At 35.4% G+C, this 21,450-nt stretch overlaps 1 protein-coding gene across 1 annotated transcript in view; it reads right to left on the bottom strand.

The window, feature by feature from the left end:
* The window catches only part of LOC130241317 (gap junction delta-2 protein), a 40,704-nt gene extending 22,374 nt beyond the window's left edge, over positions 1-18,330 (bottom strand). Inside the window, exon 1 of the mRNA XM_056473024.1 lies at positions 17,464-18,330. Within this exon, the coding sequence (XP_056328999.1) occupies positions 17,464-17,534 (71 nt within the window). The 5' untranslated portion in view covers positions 17,535-18,330. The remainder of the gene's footprint in view (positions 1-17,463) is intronic.
* Between the last annotated feature and the right edge of the window lie 3,120 nt (positions 18,331-21,450).

Raw genomic sequence — 21,450 nt, forward strand, 5'->3', positions numbered from 1 at the left:
CGTCCTATGCCCCATATGGTCCAAAACCTGACAGGTGGACAAATCTAAGCTTGTTTTTAATAAAACAAATATAAATATGCATATAGTAAATAACACTGCTAATAATAAAAGCATCATACAGAAGCAAGATGTCATGAATAATCTGCAAAAAGCCCCCTGAGATGAAGAAGGCATGGATGCAGTGGGTTTTATATTTATGTAGAAAATAATAATTTTTGTAACATTTTAATCCTTTAATTCTTTTTCATTTGTAAACATTTGCGTGTTGCTGTATGTCATGTGTGTATTATGCAATGTGTACGCATTTAAGGCACACAACTAACGTGCTCTGCGCTGGGCTTTCAGCTGGTCTATTTTAGTTACTCAAAATAACAATGCGCCAACAATGCGCCTTAACACACCTCCATCTTAGACCAGCACACCCATGAGTGCACAAAGTGGCGCAAATGGATTTGCTATTTAAACAACGTGGCGCAAAACAAAAAAATTTGGGTTGCGCTTGTCTGTAAATAGCAACATATCGCGCCAAACACGTCTTGCGCCGGATGATACGGCCCTAAACACCTACAAGATTATGTACATTTATTTATAGTTGTCAGATGCAGTTGGTCTCACTTTATATTAAGTGGCTTTAAAGGCAAAGTTTACACCCTCAGTCGTGTATATCATATGTAAAATATATTGTTGTTATTATTTTTTTATTTCTTATATTCCTCCTTGGGTGTGTAGAGGGGGCTCACTGACAATTTTGAATGTCTACTCTTAATTGTGTTAAAAATGAAAAAGAAATGTGCAAATTTATCAAGATTGCTATATCTTTTGTCTGATTTTTTTTACTCACCAATAGAGCTCACTAAACAATCCATGGCTTAATCAGTATGATATACTTTAATAAGATTATAATTTTATTATAATATAATAGGGTATATGCACACAGACTTTTAATTTCAGCCAGCCAGCCTCAGCGCTTCTGGTGAACTGTCTTTCCATTATAAAATTGCCATGTTTAAGGTCTGATTTCTTAAAAAATCAGAGATCTTCACTGCCTGATAGGTACATTATAAAGTGGGTCTCAGATCGGACAAGAAGCACTGCATTAAATTCCATTTCCCCCTGCCATGTCTTTAAAATATGAGTTTATTTTACCCCAGTGTTTTCAATGGAGTTTCTGCACTCACCTGCTGATCCTGATGGCGCTAGTGGTCACACGGTCTTTCATCTCGTTTTATGCTTAAACAACTAAATGAATGCTTAAAGGCTCATACACACCGGGACACTTTTCATTTGCGTTTATCGTCAGTGTTTTGAGACGTTTTTCTGGATTCAAACCCAAACGATTTTCAATGGCGTCGAGCAGAAGAGTATGCAAAATCACTCCTTGACGTTTGATGGCGCTACACAACTTTAAGCTTGTAACACAGAAGAAGAAGAAGAGAGAAAGTTGACATGCTTGTTGTTAAAGTTACTGGCGATTCGAACAAGCATGGATGGTTTAAGTAGCAGCTCCAGCTCTAGCAATGAAGAAATGATTATTGTTCACCAGTGAAATAAGCAGCTTAGATCACCTCTGGGCATCTTCTTCAATGTGCGCTCGCATTGACAGTTTAGTGCTTGAGCGCCTCAAAGTGCTGTTTACGGTAACGTCAGAAGCTCCGTGCACGTGAACAAAAGTGCCAATCTGATTGGTGGAGAAGGCGTTTCTTTAAAAAATGACGCTTTTACGCCTGGTGTTTTGCATGCTGGTGTGCACCATCACATTGGCGTCCTTTATTTAGTCACAGGCCATTAAATGTCAACAGAAAATGAGAGCAAAAAGCATCCCGGTGTGCATGGGTGTTAAGTATTTAAGTATTTAACGGAATATATTGTAATTACATTACAGTGTTAATACATTTTATATATATATATATATATATATATATATATATATATATATATATATATATATATATATATATATATATATATATATATATAAATTAATATAATATATATATATATATATATATATATATATATACATATATATATATATATATATATAAATTAATATAATATATATATATATATATATATATATATATATATATATATATATATATATATATATATATATATATATATATATATATATATATACATTATATAATACAATATTAAGATACATTGATACTGTAAAAAAAACCTAATGAAACTGAAAATAGTCACAGTAACTTTCACCTGAGGTTTATCATTGGCTGAAAAACACTAGCTGGAGTATAATTTTAATATTGTTTTTAAATATCAATGTGCCATTAAATGTATACATTTTCCCGCTCATTTATACACAAAGAAAATCCCAAAGTAATCTAAGAAAAATAATTACTATTTAACTGCACAGAAATTAACATCTGCTTAAAGAATATATTTTGAAGAAAGCTGAAAACCTGTAACTTGTAATTATTGACAAATACTATGGAAGTCAATGGTTACAGGTTTCCATCATTCATCAAAATATCTTCTTTTGTGTTTAACAGAAGAAGAAAAAAACTTTAATAAATGTTTAAAACAAGTCAAGAGTAAGAACATTTCATTTTTAACGAATTATCCCTTTAATCAAAATGTCAGCATTTTCTATATTTAGACTGCTATAGATTTACAACAATGCCCTTTTAACTGTACTCTGCCACTCTCATATATTCACTTCTAAGTATCCAGTGAACTTTAATAGCAATGTCTGAATGAAACCAAACATGGTGATATGGGTCCATTGCATTGTTACTATGCGAAAAATATTTCTGCCAGCCCTCCTACATGTTGGCAACAGACATGAATGTGTAAGCATATGTGTGTGTGCATACTTGTTAAATTACGTATATAGCACAACAGGAGGCTGACGTGCCCCTGAAAGAATGGTTGTCTCGCTAATGTGATGTTAGTAACTGGTGACATACTGTTGGTGCAAACGGCTCTCTTGGTGTAAATATGTCTGGATGATAATTGTGTGTATTGTTTTCATTTGTGTGGTTTTTAGGTGTAAATGTGAAACCTGTAAACTATGATATTCATTTAATTTGTACACTGTAAAACACAACAGTCAACTTGATCAAATGAAATGAGTTTAGTTAACTCAAAATTTACTGAAAGTTAATTCTACTCATTTGAGTTTTGAACTCAGTGTTAAAGGTAATGAGTTAATTAAATACCTCATTACTTCAATTTAAATAGAGTAAGTTCACAGTACTCATATAGATTAGTTTTTTTTAACTCTAATCGTTTGTAGCAATAGGTTTCCTCAAACAGTTTGAGTTGCCTTAACTTATTGGGTTTTACAGTACTCAGTTGGTTTGAGTTCTCTTCATTTATCAGGTTTTACTTTGCTCAAATTGCTTTGTTTACTCAAATGGATTAAGTTCACAGTACTCATTAGGATTCGTTTTTGAATCGGTTACCTCAAACGGTTTGAGTTACCCTAACTTTTTGGATTTTAAAGTGTATTATAAAAACAAAAGCCACCTCAATAGGAGATGATGATGAGAATTATATATGATATAATGAACCAAAGCTCATCACAATTTTTTTTTACACAAGCAGAGAAACACATTTACATATAAGCAGAAGGTGCTCTTTGTCATTCACACAACTGCTTAACACCATCATAGTAACACCAAAGTACAGCAATAAAAAGTATTTTAACAATTTTAAATGTAACAAATCTCTAATGAACTCAATTGTTGAGGAAAAAAGATAGTAATGGCAAAAAATTTTAGATATTAAACTTAGCTTGTTTGGCCCCATCTTTGAAGGAAAACTAATTCTGTTTAGATGAAAAACCTAAAAACATGTTGAGATGAAAACTCATTTTAAATTGAAAAGTCCATAAACAAACAAACAAATAAATAAATAAATACTAATAAAAACGAATAATTAAGAATAAGTAAACAAATAAATAAATAAATAAATAAGAACAAATAAGTATAAATTAGAAAAATAAATAAATAAATAAATAAATACTAATAAAAACGAATAATTAAGAATAAATAAACAAATAAATAAATAAATAAGAACAAATAAGTATAAATTAGAAAAATAAATAAATAAATAAATAAATAAATAAAAAGTGGTTATTCACCAAATATAGTAAGCAGACTTATTGTTAACCAGGGAACATTTTACAGTAACATTCTTAATTTTTCCTGTTAAAATCACTGCCATTTTGTTTTTACAGTGTGCCGTTATATAGACTGGTTTTTTATTTAATGGTTATTGTCTGTGAAGTGTTTATTTTACAGATTTTCTCTTCTTCTCAGCTTTCAAGAACATATTTAGTTTAAACACATTCGCGTATCAGCCCTCAACCTTGCATTGCACTATATCGGTTTTGACAAGCATCATGTGCGTCTCTTGTCCTCACAGGACCCTTTCATCTTTCTTATTCCATCTTCCACAGAGCAGCTTGGGGTGTTGATGCACACTGATTTATACTTTATTTGTGCAGGCAATTAGTGCCATTCAAAATTCCCTATGGTAAACTACCACACATTTCAGTTTCGAAGGAGCTCTATGCACAGCTAGGGTTTTAAATCCAACGATAAACTTCCGGTGAAAGCTTAATGTGACTAATTGCAATTTCACAAGATTGTTTTTACAGCATCTACTTTGTAATATAATTACAATACATTCAGTTAATAGACTTAAGCATTCATTTAGTTGCTCAAGCATAAAACAAGATGAAAGACTGATGTAACCGCGAGTGCGTCAGTAGCAACAGGCTAGTACAGAAATTCCATTGAAAATACTAAGGTAAAATAAAGTGTCAAATTTTAAAGACATGGCAGGAGGAAATGGAGTTTAATATAGTGCAGTGAAGATTGCTAATTTTTTAATAAATCAGATCTTAAACATGACCATTTTGTAATGGAAAGACCGGAAGCCCTTGGCTGGGCTGAAAATTAAAAGTCTATGCACTTATACGGTTGTGCTTGTGAAAAAGCACATTGTCTTATTATTATTATGTTTTCACAATATTTGTGATTTAATTGCCTTTAACATATTTACTTAGTGATATTATACCATTCATCATCAAGCTGTTTTTACACATTAAACACTATAAAACGACACTTCTACAGTGGCAGCTAAAGCTAAAATATGCACAGAGGAACATTTCATTTGCTGCGCAGCAAGTTCATTGCAGAAATTTTCTTACGCAAAACCCAAGGCGGGTTAGGGCTAGCATGGTTTTGTGTCTTTTGTTTACCTCAACAAAGTAAAGATGTCATATTAGCATACCCATTAATAGCTAGGGCATGGGGTATGTACAATATTCTCATCTTATTTGTTCGGTTATAAGAAACCTTAGAAGCAATGCACTGTTTTAATGTTGACATGTTTTCATATATTATATTTAAATAAGTAAATATGTTCATCTGGAGCTGTTTCATCATAAATAAACCATTAAACAGTCAGTAATATTTTATTATGATTATTACTATTCTTTACAAAGGATAGAATAAATAGTATACATTAGATAAGCGGCAAATAAATTAGAAAACAGTTTTAACAATTAAAATTAATAGCTAAAGAAATAGAATCAAGGTATCAAATCTCATTAAGCTTTTCTTCACTGTATAACTTGAACATTCTGATTAAAGAGCAACAAATGAATCTCTCATTTAGATATTTCATTTGATTACATTAAATAACAGGTGTCACTTTAAAAAGCGCAGATCTAGCGTTATAATGAAAGCATTCGATTGCTTTCCTAACTTTTTATGCTCATTTAAGACTAAATTAGTTGTGTTTAAAAGAAAGCCCACCAAAATCGACATCTTTAGATATTATTCTTATTATTAACTATGTGTAAACACCCACCCAAACCAGACCTTCGCTCCACTTCAAATCGCATGTTCAGAATCCGTTTGGAAAGCAGCGTCTATTTTTCATTATGGAGTGCGTCAGCTGACAGTCACACACTGCTACATGACTGTTTTGAGGATTGTATTTTTATATTTATTTCAAAGTGTTTTCATGCGGAAATAAAACGAAAGCACAGAACAGATTCACATCTAAGAGAAAGGGCCGTCCCTTTGTGGTTTGGCGGTATGAGTTACGTATAGGGAGGATTGGGTCTTTATTGCCACCCTTCATTGAAAGATTGAAAATACGAAAGAAAAATGGGAATACCTTTATGGGATGAAAGAAGAATAGAACTGTAAAATACGAGACAATCCCAAGAAAAATGGGAATGTTGACAGGTATGGTTTTTATGTTGGTTTGATTTGAATTAAAAGGATAGTTCAACCAAAACTCTGTAAAAAAATAAATAAATTCTGTAATTATAAAAGAACATAATTTTTCTTAAAAGTATAAATAGTAACCAAACGGTTTGGTTAATAAGATTGTTGTTTTAAAAAACACACTTTCTGTGATGCCTTTGTCTGTTATAGTAAAGCTATAGCTTTAGTTGTAATGGGAAAAGTTTTAGTCTGAAATTTCTAATTTTGTCATCATGTGCTCACATGCATGTTATTGCAAAACTGTAAAACATTATTTCTTCTATGGAACATAACATAAGATATTTGGTTTAAAGCAGGGGTGCGCAAACTTTTTCAAATAAAGGGCCGAAAGCCAAATATCATTATGAGCCATGGGCCGAAGTTAAATATAGACCATTTTGAGGGATGTAAATAATAACAATGGTATAACCAAGCGGCAACCTCTCGCTCTCTCTCGGGAAGCCAATACGGAAGTAACTAAAACTGCAATTCATCAACTCGCCTTGGGGGGCTGGCTCCAGGAAGTCCAGGTGATTTCTGACTGCAGTGGGAAATTGGCCATTTTTACAGCTGATAAAAACATGCTTGCAGCCTGGTACAAAAGATGGCTTTGGTGCATATAGCCATGATTACCCTTCATGACAACTGTGAGGGGGTGAATTTTTTTATGACTCAACCGTTTCGTTTTTATTAAGTTATATTAAGCCTGCATAATTAAGGGCGTGGCCACTTGAGTGGCAGCTAGGTCTCACTGCTCGCCACCTCAGCTGATTCCGGCTAATTAGCAGCTGAGCTCAGCATATTCATCATATTTTTGTGTTGGTTAATGTTTCTTTACAGTCAGTTGCCTTTTGGGATTATTTCCTACAATTATCAGATGATATGGCATGCTGTGTGCACTTAAATGTGCTCACAAATCGTTCAAGTTGCCAGGTGAGTGAAGTTATATACTTATATACCATCTCTATAAATGTATTTGTTTTATTTAAGAACGTTTATCATTTATAATGTTCTTTATAGCTGTAAAGCACTCCAGAATCTGACAGATTAATTAGCTGTAGGCTCTAGAACAGTCATCTGAAGTTGTCATACAGTGTTATGCCTGGAGTTCATCAATAGTCTTGCATTTACTAACACAGACTATATCTGAAGTGTTTGGAAGTAATTCGGGTTTTCCTTCTATTGAAAAACATCATAAGAACAATGTTTAATGCGTCAATGTGTTATAAGAGTGTTTTTAAAAGTCTAAACACTTTATTGATATAGTATACAACCAAGCACATGTGGTCAGATACTATGAGATACTATTGTATGTATTACAATACAATAGAGTATTAAGCGTTTCTCCCAAAGTAAAGTCTGTCTGCCAGGTCCAAGCAAAATGCCAGCAGGTGTCTGTAGCTCCGCTCACTCTCCGCCTCTTTGCCCTTGTTTGGTATCCCGCCGTGGGTGCGATGACACGCGAACAAAATGGCGACGGTTGGCCACGACTCCTTGCCGCTTCTTTTGCAGTGTTCAGAAACCTATGGGTAGGGCCAGACGGAATCTGCGGACGTTTTTTTGCGATTTCTGCGGAATTATTTTGGGAGTATCATAACTAAAACCTTAATATATTAAATAAAAAGTAATACATTTTTAACTTTTATTTAATGTTTAAAATGCAAATCCAATTAGATTCACTTTATTTGGTAAACAAAACAGGTCTCTCATATAATATATCTACTAAAAGACAGAAAATATTACTGTGATTAATTTAAAAACGGAATAAATATAGATTTACACACATTTACTCAAGTAAATAAACAGAATTAATGATGGGCTAAAAATCTGCGGAAAATCTGCGGAATTCTGTGCGCGCAGATTGCATGTGGGCCTATTTATGGGTGACGTCACAGATACTACGTCCATATATTTTACAGTCTATGGTCTTACCATATTTTTACATTTTTAATTTCCATATCTTCCGAGAATCCTAAAAGGTCCACATATTGATAAATAACAGCATGACAGCTGTTTTAATGTTGAGATGTGATTGAATTGCCTCATTACAGTTGTTAAAATAGTTTGACAACAAGCAGGAAATGTTCATGGGCCAATGGCATACCACACTGAAATGGTCTATTCCAAACTATATTACATTAAAGTTGCCATATTTCATTATATATTTCACAATATTTGAAAATGAAATGTAAAAACTTTACTTTAAATCGTATTAACTAATGCAACATGACTTTTAAAATGAAAATAAAAACATAACAGTGACCAGTGGAATTTAACTAGTCAAGCAGAACCTGGCCTTGCCTTGATTTGCTCACCAAAGTCTCTGCTCCTCTATCCATGGGGTATGTACATTTAAGCTAATTCTGATTAATTTACAATATTTAATTAAAACATTTAATTTCAGTCAGCTTTTAACAATAAAACAAACAAGCAAAAGGTTACATTAGATTTAAAATGACAATCTATAAACCGTACCCATCGTTCTTCCTCCCTTGTCAGATGGGATGGTCGGCCAAATCAAAGGTTACCATGGGGCCAACTTTGGCCCGCAGGCCCTAGTTTGGGCATCTTTGGTTTATAGAATGTTGGTAAAAGTCACTCTGAATTACATTATATGGCTTAAAGAAACATCTTTTATGTCCCACAGCGAGCACAGTAAAATAATTTATATTTTTGGTCACTGTTTTTTTTAGTTTTACATAAAAACATAAGAGTAATTTTCTATTTTTCTTGAGATATATTCATTCTACTCTATCCTTAATTTAAACTCCTAATCACCATTCGACGTAACGTCTGTCTTCACTGTGTATAATCTTGCTGCAACAGATTGAAGATGATTGTGTCTGCAATATACATTTGTGGTCTCTAATCTGGATGAAATCTGTGTTGATGTTGAGTGGCAAACGGACTGATGATTTGAAAATGTGTGTCATAACACATCTCCTCTGAGGCTTCGTGTTCTTTCTTTGCACAGAATCAAATACACAAGCAATATATAATCCAAGGGCTAAAACTGGTGAAGAGATGAAAACATGGAAAGAGGGCAGAGAGGGGGACTGGAAAAGCAGGACGGACAACAGCCAACAGCCTGTGGTTCAGGAAGTCACAGTGTGAATCAAGTCACGCATGAGTGTGTGTGAGTGAATAGAGCTGTAATGAATGTGTAAATGAATGAATGATAAAATAAGGATATAATTAAAGGATTGAAGAGTGAATGATGGCTGTATTGTGTGATGGAAATGCAGAGTGGACAGTCAAATCTAAAAATACAAGCGGAGGCACATTGAGAAACACGCGTGATGTCCATAAATCTGTGGAGCTATAAATATCCCATTCAAAGATGAGGATCTCTGTGTGAAGACCAACTAAACTGATCATTCTTGTGGTCATTACAGACTCATATTTTGAGTGATTCCTTCTCTTTGTGGAGGGATTTTGCTTTTGATACTACAATATGATCCTATTTCACAATGTAAAAGTGCCATGGAATTTTCCATCATAAAATCGAACAACTATATAAAAATAAATGATTAAATTGTACATGCATCATTTAAAGAACAGAACTGCCTATCGGTGGTGTAAAGTAACAAATTACAAATGCTCAAATTACTGTAACTGAGCAGTTATTCTTAGGAATTGAAAGTAGTTTAAAATGTGTACTTTCCCTTGAGTACATTTCTAGGGCAGTATTGGTACTTTTACTCCACTACTTTCTTTCAACCTGCTGTCACTATTTTTTCTTGTCTATGGAGATTAGAAAACACAGTCCTGTGATTTCTGTCCAATCGAATTGCACATAGAAGTAAAGAAGTAAATCGAATCATAATGAACTACCTCAAGACATGGGTGATTTATAATTGCAGCAAACTGTTTAGAAGTATTAAAAGTGTCCAAGAAGATGTCCAAAATCTTTTTAAAAAATCTTTGCATTGACCCAGAGACTGTTTAGATGCATGTCACTGATAAAATATTGACGGATGTTTACTGTATGATGACCGAAATGGCCTAAAAGACATGAAAACTACGTCACATTAAAGTTGTACCCTTACATAATGGGGACGTGGCATTTCGTTTGTAAATGAAAATCAGGTTGACGTCAGAACTCAATGTCAGGCTGAAATCAATGTCCAACGTCCATCCTAAAATTAACCAAATATTAACGTCTAATGATGTTACAGCTTGACGTTGTGTGGACGTTACCACTATGACGTCTATCAGACGTTAGATTTTGGTTGCCATACCTGGCGAATTAATGTCAGTATTTGACGTCAATATGACGTTGGTTTAAGATGTTGGCTTAACATTGGATTTTGGTCACTTTCTAACAACCTAAAATTGACAAAATATCAACATGATGTTACAGCTTGACGTTGTGTGGACGTTACCACTATGACGTCTATCAGACGTTAGATTTTGGTTGCCATACCTGACGAATTAATGTCAGTATTTGACGTCAATATGACGTTGGTTTAAGATGTTGGCTCAACGTTGGATTTTGGTCACTTTCTTACAAACTAGAATCAACAAAATAACAACATTTTTTGACGTCGTTATTGGACATCTAAATAATGTTGTCCTTAGACACTGGCTAGACATTGAATTTTGGTCACCTGACATCACAACCTAAATCGAACCTAATATTATCGTCTTATGATGTTGTGTGCCTGCTAATCAATAACTAAATGCACTACAGAATTTTACGTTTACACACATCCACAAATTACATGTATATGCATCTGCTATTTACAGGGTAATACTCACTACTTTTGAGTACTTTTGAAAGATCTTCTTTTTACTCATACTTTGAGTAATATTCACAACAGATACTTTAACTCTACTTGCTCTACATTTTTAGGCAAGTAATGGTACTTTTACCTAAGCATGATTTTTCAGGACTCTTTCCACCACTGTCTGTTTGTTAATTACCAGTAAAGCGATGACATCAAAATACAACTATTAATAATATTAAAGTTGAATTATTATGCTTGAGATGATTGTTATTTGTCATTGACAACATTATTAGACCATTTTATTCACTAGTAAAATGAAAAATTTGTCAAATACCCTCTTGCATTATATTTAATATTATATAGGCTAGAGTAGTTATACTGACCCAGTAAACATTTATTTTCAAGCACAAAACTTTGTGTTCACTATGAAAGAAAAAAAACATATCAAATGCTTGTAATCATAACTCTAAAATGCAATATGATCGTTTAAATGATATAATTATAATGAATAATACTATTTTCACCACTGTTGGTTATATTTATTTGTATATGTAAAATATAACCCTTACCCCTGACATTTCAACTAACAATACTTAAAAATTGTAATAAAAAGGTACAGAATTTATTTTTACTAAGATATTACTTGTTAATTTTACAATCCATTCATTATTAAACATCCATTGTGAACTGTGAAAGCACAGCCACCTGTCTAATCTTGTGGTTTCTATTTTAAGATATCTTTTGTTGAGTATAGCTTGTAAATGATACCGCTGTTTAGAACAAATACTAGTCATCCACATTCCTGCACTCTCTTTCCTACACGAGGATTGAATTAAAACTGTCTCCTATTACTGCAAAATAAATGACACATTAATTATAAGAGGGTTTATGTGAGTTAGTTGGCTCAAAGGCTGTAAACATATTTAAAGCATTTGGAAAACCTGAATTTAGACTGGATTGTCATTACAAAACCTTCTGCCATGATACTAGGGTTTTGTTGCTGGTTACCAATGAAAAAATATATGTATTAACTAAGATGCTCAGAGCAGTTTTTAGCATTTCACTGTGCAGTTGCCAAGGTGTTGTGAATGGTTGCTAGGCAGTTGCTAGGAAATTCTGAATAATTGCTTGGTGGAAAGCATTCAACAAACCAAAGTATCAGCATAATATTCTTGATATTTTGCTGCAGCATATCAGACAAAGTAAACATTTTGGGCCCTATAATACACCCGGCGCAATAAGGCGCAAGACGGGTTTGGCACAATTGTTACTATTTTAGATCAGCGCAACAGTAATTTTCCTATTTTGCACCACATTGTTTAAACAGCAAATCTATTTGCGCCACTTTATGGACTCATGGATGTGCTGGTCTATAAAGGAGGTGTGTTAAGGCGCATTGTTGGCGCATTGCTATTTTCAGGAACTAAAATAGACCCACTGAAAACTTGTCTAAAGTCCAGCGCAGAGCGTGTTAGTTATGCACCTGTGCGTGTTCAATTGCTTACATATTGCTTAATACAAACAGGGGGCCCTGTCCTACACCCAGTGCAATAAGGCTCAAGACGTGTAGGGCGCGATGTGTGGCTATTTTCAGACCAACGCAACTCTAATTTTCCAGCTTTGCACCACGTTGTTTAAATAATAAAATCCATTTGTGCCGCGTACCGGCAAAGCGTACCGAACCGAACCATACCGTACCACTTTTTCGGCACCCTTTCGAAAGGGTACCAAACACGAGAAAGGGTACCAAAAGGCGGAGCCACACGCACAGCTGAACTCTATTGGTTTACAGAGAGGCGTCATTTGCTTACGCAACAAGCCAGAATGAAAACAAAAAAACCGCCATGTTTGAAATACACAGCCGACGAGCCGAGACATTACAGCGGAATGATATATACATATAATAATGTGCCATGGTCGACCCGGGCTCAAACAAATCTTGTCGTCGTCATGATGAACAGCCACAAATCCAAAAAGAAGAGCAGATTTACCTTGAGCCCCGTAGTTTTTTTACGAGCCAGTCTGAGGCGGGAGCGGTTTCGCTTTCTTGCTAGCGCTCGCGTGCGTCTAACATTATATCTGAAATAACAAACTTCTTGAGCTGATGATAATAACGCGCGCTTGATTTTTGATGTGCTTTTGAAACCCAATCCTGTCAGACACTGACAAACGCGAGAGTGAAGCGTGAAGAAACAAAGAAGAAGCCGGAAAAAAGGAGCACATTATTTTTCAGCAAACAAAATGCCATGTATAATCTTCACATTTTGGACTAATATGAACCGGGAATGACGGAATTACTCTCTAACAGAGGCTACATGTGCTGCTGAAGCTTACATACACAGATGAGAGGTTTTCACTGGGCTATATTTTGTGTTGTTTTGAACCTAAATACGGACGAAAATGCCTGCTGTGTGTAGTTCTGTAGTTTATAACATATTGGAGACTGTAAGGGGCTGTATGTGTTTATATATGTTCATTTATTTAGTTATTTAATATAATTACAGATGTTACAGTAGTCTGTACAGTCGCACTGTCATTGATCTGCAGTTACAATCAACTCATGTTCATAGAAAAGTTAGTAATAAACATTTCTACACAAGTATTTATGTGTGTAAAGCATCTGTTTTGTGAGAAGCGCTTTTCATGTGATATGTGAGCGACCCGTACAGCTTTATTGTAGACATTTCCTCGAGTGAGAATGACGTCGACTGAAACTTTCTGTCATACACCACGCCCACCAAAAGGGTACCCCCTATTAGTGGAAACGCAAGCCTGATAAAGGTGACCCGTACCAAACCGAACCGTACCGTACCGTACCAGTCAGTGGAAACGAGCCATAATGGATGTCTTCAATGGAGTGCGTACAACACTGTTTCCTACGAAAGTAAACAAGTAAAGAGTAAAAGTAAAATAAAGAGTCAGAATGAGGAGGCTCATTCTTTATCCTCGTGCGGCAGATGCTCTGTTTAACTGTTTTCTCGATAGTGAAGCATTCAGTTTTTCCACTTACAAAGTCCACCATGTAAATAGCAAATGCACCATGCACCATTCACCACGCAACTGAATCTTAAAGGGGGTGTGAGATGAGACTATGATTGGTTTAATGCACGTTATGCTCAAAACACACCCATAACTCCTTAAGAGAGTAAGTACAACCCCTTAATGCTTTTGCGCCTGGCGCTTTAGACTTTGCGCCTAGATTGTTCAAATAGAGCCCTTTGTGTGTGTGTCCAAACACTCAGACTTTTGAAGTGTATATTTTTAAAGGGCATTCCACACTTGCACTAAAAAGATTCATGTCTTTGTATTGATTTTATTAAGTTGGCAAATACCTTTTAACTCCTTGCATTTAAGAGGTAGTTTAACAAAAGTGAAACTTTTTCATCATTTATTTCCTCTGTTTGAACATAAAGGAAGATAAGAATGTTAAGGTAGTATTTTTAGTTACATAGTATTTATTGTTCCTTCTATGGATGTCACTGGCTGCTTTTTAAAATATTCTTCAGGAGATTTTATTTTCAGCCGAAGAACAAATCATTTAGAACCACCAGTATGAGTAAAGGATTTTTGGGTTAACTATCCCATTAGCACAGGCATCAGTTTTTGTCGTCTTTAGTAATGTGATGTTGTTTTTATTTCATCTCCTCTCTTTATATTTGGATTGTGAAGCAATGGTCCCTGTTCATCGTTGACACATTGTAGACAAACTAAGTAGTGCAAAAAAAATGATTTTGAAGTGCATGTGCAAGCTGTAGACAAAAAATAGGTTGAACATGTACATTATGCATATACTATTCTGGTGACACTTGACAAAATTTGATTGACTCACTTTATTCAAATTCTTGTGTTAAAAGTGACATAAACCAAAAATTAAAATAAAAAAATAAGCTAATTATATAAATATATATATATATATATAAAGTTGAAGTCAGAATTATTAGCCCCCTTTGAATTTTTTTTTCTTTTTTAAATATTTCCCAAATTATGTTTAACAGAGCAAGGAAATTTTCACAGTATGTCTGATAATATTTTTTTTCTGGAGAAAGTCTTATTTGTTTTATTTCAGATAGAATAAAAGCAGTTTTTAATGAACCATTTTAAGGTCAAAATTATTAGCCCCTTTAAGCAATTTTTTTTCGATAGTCTACAGAACAAACCATCATTATACACTAACTTGCATAATTACCCTAACCTGCCTAGTTAACCTAATTAACCTAGTTAAGCCTTTAAATGTCACTTTAAGCTGAATAGAAGTGTCTTGAAAAATATCTAGTCAAATATTATTTACTGTCATCATGGCAAAGATAAAACAAGTCAGTTATTAGAAATGAGTTATTTCATGAATAGAAATAATTATGATTAGAAATAATCAGGGGGGCTAAAAGTTCAGGGGGGCTAATAATTCTGACTTCAACTATATATATATATATATATATATATATATATATATATATATATATATATATATATATATATATATATATATATATATATATATATATATATATACACACACACACACAGTTCTAAAAAGAACTTAATACCATAGGTATATATATATATATATATATATATATATATATATATATATATATATATATATATATATATATATATATATATATATATATATATATATATATATATATACACACACACACACAGTGCTTAGCACAAATATGTGCACCCCCTTTTAAAAATGAATATCCATTTCTCAGTGAATATAGCTAATATATATTAGTGCATAAAATTTGATCAGTAATTTCACTTAGTATAGAAAAAAAGGATTGGTCAAGTTCCCTCCATATTCAAAATCATTAATATCTTTGTAACAGCTCATAAACTAATTAACTAACTAACCAAATAACTAACTGACTAACAAACTACATTACCTCAGTAATGCCAAATATGATGAATGAAACGGTCCCTTGAGACATACTCTGTTAGGCATAGAGTAATTCACCATTGACAGCCAAACAGCCTGTGCTCACTGAAGTGTGAGTGTGGAGGCAGTGACTGGTGAATGAGATCTGCTCAAGATAATCATTCATATTCAGCCCAACAGCACCTCTATTAAAGTGTCTCTAAATGCCTGGCCAGCCAAATCAATGAAATCAGACCTAACATGTGCAACAAAAACGCATGCCAAATGCAAACCTTTGTTATTGTGAACGGAGGAGAGTTACACAAATTGCAGCATCTGTTGCCATGGGACCTGTGCACATTCTGGGTTGTAGCATTGCAATGAACTGCAGATTCAGCAAAACATGTCATACTGTATCAATCTAAAATATGTGCCAGATGAGAGTCATTCATATGAAGATTAAATGATTTATAACACATTGTCAGAAGGCGAATTACCAAAAACCTACACTAAATATTAAGCATTGATGTTTTTTGGACGTCTAATACAATTTCACACACCATGTTTCCTGGCTGACTGGCTTTTGCTGAACAGTCATTGCCTTTGAAATAAATTCTGATGACAGGCTGAGACAAATTAGTGTGTTTCTTGGATTTAGGTACATGACACTGAGAACAAATTGCAGCTGACAGAAAAACAACAAATGAAACCAGCAAATATCTCATGTAGCTTAAACAAGCACCATTCGATGAGTCTATATAAAATCAGTATTTGTTTGAGGTAAATCTGGCAAATATGGCGGGACATTTGTGTCTGAATCACATGAAAAGAAAAGAATGTGAGAACATCACCCGAGCAGGCGATGTCACTTGAGGTCTCCCAAGCTTCAGTGGTTCAAACATTGGATCTACTGAAGCTTGAGATCGGCCAATAGCAGCTCACAGCGCCAGCAGGATTAACTAAAAGCTCAGCAGCTAGGTTATTCTTTCTACACCATAACCCACCATTATGTGCGGATAACGTCATATAGAAGGGGTTCGTGATCTTGGTGTGAGGGATTAACAGCTCTGCACGTTGTATATGTCTTCCTAATTTAAAGCACATCAATCTAATTGACAATTAATTGTTTTAAACTGTGTGTGCCTGATAAGAAATACAGAATATGCAGTTATGTGGTCTCTGAGTGCAGGATTAATAACCACTGCACAACAATTTTTTATTATTCACCAATTCATTGTAATTTTGTATTAATATTTTAGAATTCATTTTGAAATCTCAGAACAGCCGGCACTTTTATTTTGTAGTTAAATTAAAAATTTCGAAAGCCATGTGAAAATCAATTAGATCAAGCAAGTGTTATACTTAAGGTTAGAGGTTTAGACAAGCAAATATTAAGGAGAAATAGCATCCACCCTAAAAAAAACAAAAAAAAGTCCACACTGAACACCACAGTTAAGCATAGCCATCACTGGATGTAAATAGATGAAATCTTATGAATAAGCTACATATTTTAAATTTAAAAATCAACTGCTAAAGCGCTAGTAACAGTTACCATTAATAATAATTTCTTTGAAATAACTGAACCTGATCATTTAATTTATTTAGCATTTCTTACCTTCCGATCATAGTAGAGTGCTGCTGCACAGCGGCCTCCAGGAGGCGCTCTAAAATGGTCCACTCTCCCATGGCTGGGTGCTGAAGACATCCAGGGATCAATGGACACTATAATAGACCCCGAGCGATCCTTTAAGTAAACCTCCAAAGATCTCTTACAGTCTCCGTGGCTGCTCTTTGAGGTAGTCAACAGGAACTGCAATACTTTGTTCCTAAAAATAGTTCCGCCGATGGCACGAGAACACACGTGCACCCATGTTTTCTCCTTATCTGCTTTCTCAGTCTCTTTTTCTTGGTTTGCTTTCCTTCGTCGGGTCAGCAATACTTGGACGGCAGTTACATTTAAGCAAAATCTTTGAGCTTAGCTTGTCCCTGGATGCCCTGGCATCCTCAAGTGCTTCAACTCTCTGGACTATCTTTTCCTGTTCCTCAGGCAACTCTCCAGCTGCACGCTTTTCCAATCTAAACACGCACACTCGCGGACAAGCTGCACCTAACCCTTTTGTTCACCATTAAACTCACACACTCTGACACACACACACACACACAATCGTCCTCTTCTTGATCTCTCATAATCCACCAGGCACGTTTTCCTGGTGGCGCAGACAATCAGACCGGCTACACAAACACACTCCACGCTGTGGTTTAAGCACAGCCAGTTGCACATCACACACACATTTGGACAGATCACTCAATTTCCACACGCTCTCTGTACTTCTTCATTCTTGCTTACTAATGTTTCTATCTAGGCTTGGCAAGCAGTCGGCATTCTCCTGTTTTTCCTCCAGCAACCCAGCTTTCAGTGTCTTGCCTGCATTTTCCGCCGCCTCAGTACTCTCTTCCCCTGCGCGCTCGCTCTACCTCTCTCTGCCCCTGCTGTCACTATGAGCTGCTTTCTTGCCACACTCTCGTTTTCAGCTTTGCTCTCCCCCCTCCGCTCTGTTCGCCTGCCGTTCTCTCTGTCACTCTTGATAAGTGTGCTGCCTCCCCCATCTCTCCCTCTCTCTCTCTCACAAACACATACACACAAGTGCTCTTGAACTGTTGCACGAGTCTCTGCTTCAAGAAGGGGCACAAACCGATGCCACTCTTTATTTAAATGGTTTGTCTCTGAATTAACCCTCTTCATTCACCTTTCACTCTACAAGCCTCTTTCTCAGTCTTGTAGGCACCTGGCTTGTGCGTGTGTCCAGAGGATTAGTGGGAGAAATCATCACGCTACCCCTCCTCTCCCTTCCCTTTCATCACACGCCATACATCCAACCAAACTCCTCCTTTCCTTGCCAATCCCAATCCTGTTTTTGTCAGACTTATGCAAAGGACGAAAAACAGAGGTGTTCAACAGATAATATGTTGAATGCTCGTGATAAAAATATTGAAAGGAGACAGAAAAGGCAAATCTTTTTTTTTTCAATTCACCTTTATTTGTCTAGCGCTTTTACAATGTAGATTGTTACCCCTCCAGTGACCCTTTTCAGTGTTTAAGTTCGTCGAGAGAAACCAGGCTCAGTTGGGCACGTCCATTTCTTCTATGGCCAAACGTCTTGTGTAGAGCTGCGGTCTAGGCGCTGGAGAAGCTGGATCAGTCAGAGAGACTCGGCTGTCCCTGGAGCGTCACAGGAATCAGTCTCATGCTCTCCACTCCTCCATGACCATCACAGCAGCTGCTCAGGATACGGCCTGGTCCAGAATAATGGAAACCTTGGGATCATCTTGGGATCATCTCGACGCTGGTTTTGGATCTAATTAGTGGCGCTGCATAGTCTCTGAGGGCCTCGGGATGAGTATCCCCAGGTGGAAATAGAGAATAAAGAGAAAAATTAGCGTAGCTGCTGTTCATAGTGTACATAAACGAGATGTAAAAACCTGTGTGGAGCACATTCATGTAACATCCCGCTAAGTGATGCACTGAGTGTATGCTTTACTAAACAGATAGGTCTTTAATCTAGTTTTGAACTGCGAGAGTGTGTTTGAGCCTCAGACATTATCAGGAAGGCTATTCCAGAGTTTAGGAGCTATAAATGAGAAGGCTCGACCTCCTTTAGTCGACTTTGCTACTCTAGGTACTACCAGAAGCCCTGAGTTTTTAGATATTAAAGAGCAGGTTGGATTGTAGCGAGACAGAAGGTTGATTAGATAAACAGGAGCTAAACTATTTAAAGCTTTATAGGTAAGAAGCAATATTTTAAAATCAATATGAAACTTAACAGGCAGCCAGTGTAATGAGGATAAAATTGGGGTGATATGATCATATTTTCTAGACCTGGTAAGAACTCTGGCAGCTGCATTTTGTACTAGCTGAAGTTTGTTAATGGAGGATGCTGGGCAGCCAGCAAATAGAGCATTACAGTAGTCCAGCCTAGAAGTCATAAAAGCATGGACTAGCTTTTCTGCATCTGAGATGGATAGCATACTTCGTATTTAAGCGATATTTCTCAGATGAAAGACGACAGTTTTTGTGACATGGAATATATGATTTTCAAAAGTTAAATTGCTGTCTAATATGACACCCAGATCTTTTATAGTAGCGCTAAAGCTAACTTTGCATCCCTCTAATTGCAGTTTGAGTTGTGAGATCTGCTGTGTACAGGATTTAGGCCCAATAAGTAACAATTCTGTTTTGTCTGAGTTTAAGAGAAGAAAATTGTTGGTCATCCAGTCTTTAACATCTTTAATACACTCAGTTAGCTTCATGTAGAAACTGCTTCAAACAACACAACAGCTTTAAGTGGCATTTACAAAGCAGAAAAGCATTACACTACAAAACAGCTTTAAATATCACCTTTACACAAAAGAGCAGCATTAATAAACAACATAATTATATACCACCCCTGCAGAACAGAACAACATTACAAAACTCTAATCATTTTATAGCAAAACAGCTTTACACAACCATTACCCCAGATGAGTTCTACAACATAACATATTTATTCATTCATTTTCCTTCAGCTTAGTCCTTGATTATCAGGGGTCACCAAAGTGGAATGAACGCCAACTATTCCAGCATTTATTTTATGCAGCAGATGCCCTTCCAGCTGCAACCCAGTACCGAGTAACACCAATGCACACTCAATCATGCACACAATTCACCTATAGTGCATGTCTTCGGACTGTGGGGGAAACTGGAGCACCCGGAGGAAACCCACGCGAGGACGGAGAGGATATGCAAACTCCACATAAAAATGCCAATTGATCCTGCATCCTTCTTTCTGTGAGGTGACAGTGCTAACCACTGAGCCACCATGCCACCAATAGCATATTTAATGCACCTTTATAATACAGAATAGAAAAACTGTACACCACTCACTGTATCACAATTTACAGAGTAATTCAAGTATATGTACCTCAGTCTACATGTTTGTGAAATGCACAAAATACCTGGCACCAGTTGTTTCAATGCAAAATGTGCTGCAAGGATAGTTTCATTGCACATTTCAGATGACATCCACTAGAGGGCATTGTGTACATTTTTGCCAATCTTAAATACTTTGAGTACATTTTGCTATAACTTTCAGAAACACATCCCCATCCCTCTTGTGGAGAAACCATTAACCCTCTGGGGTCTGAGAGGGTTAGATACTGGGGAAGTTTGGCATACCCTGACATTTTTTTTCAATTTCTTATAAATATAATAAAGGCGAAAATCATCTAATGACAATGTATTTAGCAAAAACTGTACTACAATGATATGAAAGCAGCATGTATGTATATTTTATTTTTGGGGGGAAACAAATTATTAATAATAATATGGACGTAGGTCTTTTTTTACTTCTACTTTTTAAAATCACTGAAATACAACTAAACATCAGACAGTAAATATGTAGTCTGTGGTAACTAATTAATAAAGGTTAGAATATTGACCTGAAAATAACTGTTTGCTCAATCACTATAAACAATAAATTGATTTTCATTACGCAAGAGACTTATTTTGTTAGATTTTATACCTGTAGGGCCCTTGTCATGAATATTGATGGACAATTCTCACACT

The sequence above is a fragment of the Danio aesculapii genome, chromosome 15 (genome assembly GCF_903798145.1).
Source record: "Danio aesculapii chromosome 15, fDanAes4.1, whole genome shotgun sequence".
Lineage (NCBI taxonomy): Eukaryota > Metazoa > Chordata > Actinopteri > Cypriniformes > Danionidae > Danio > Danio aesculapii.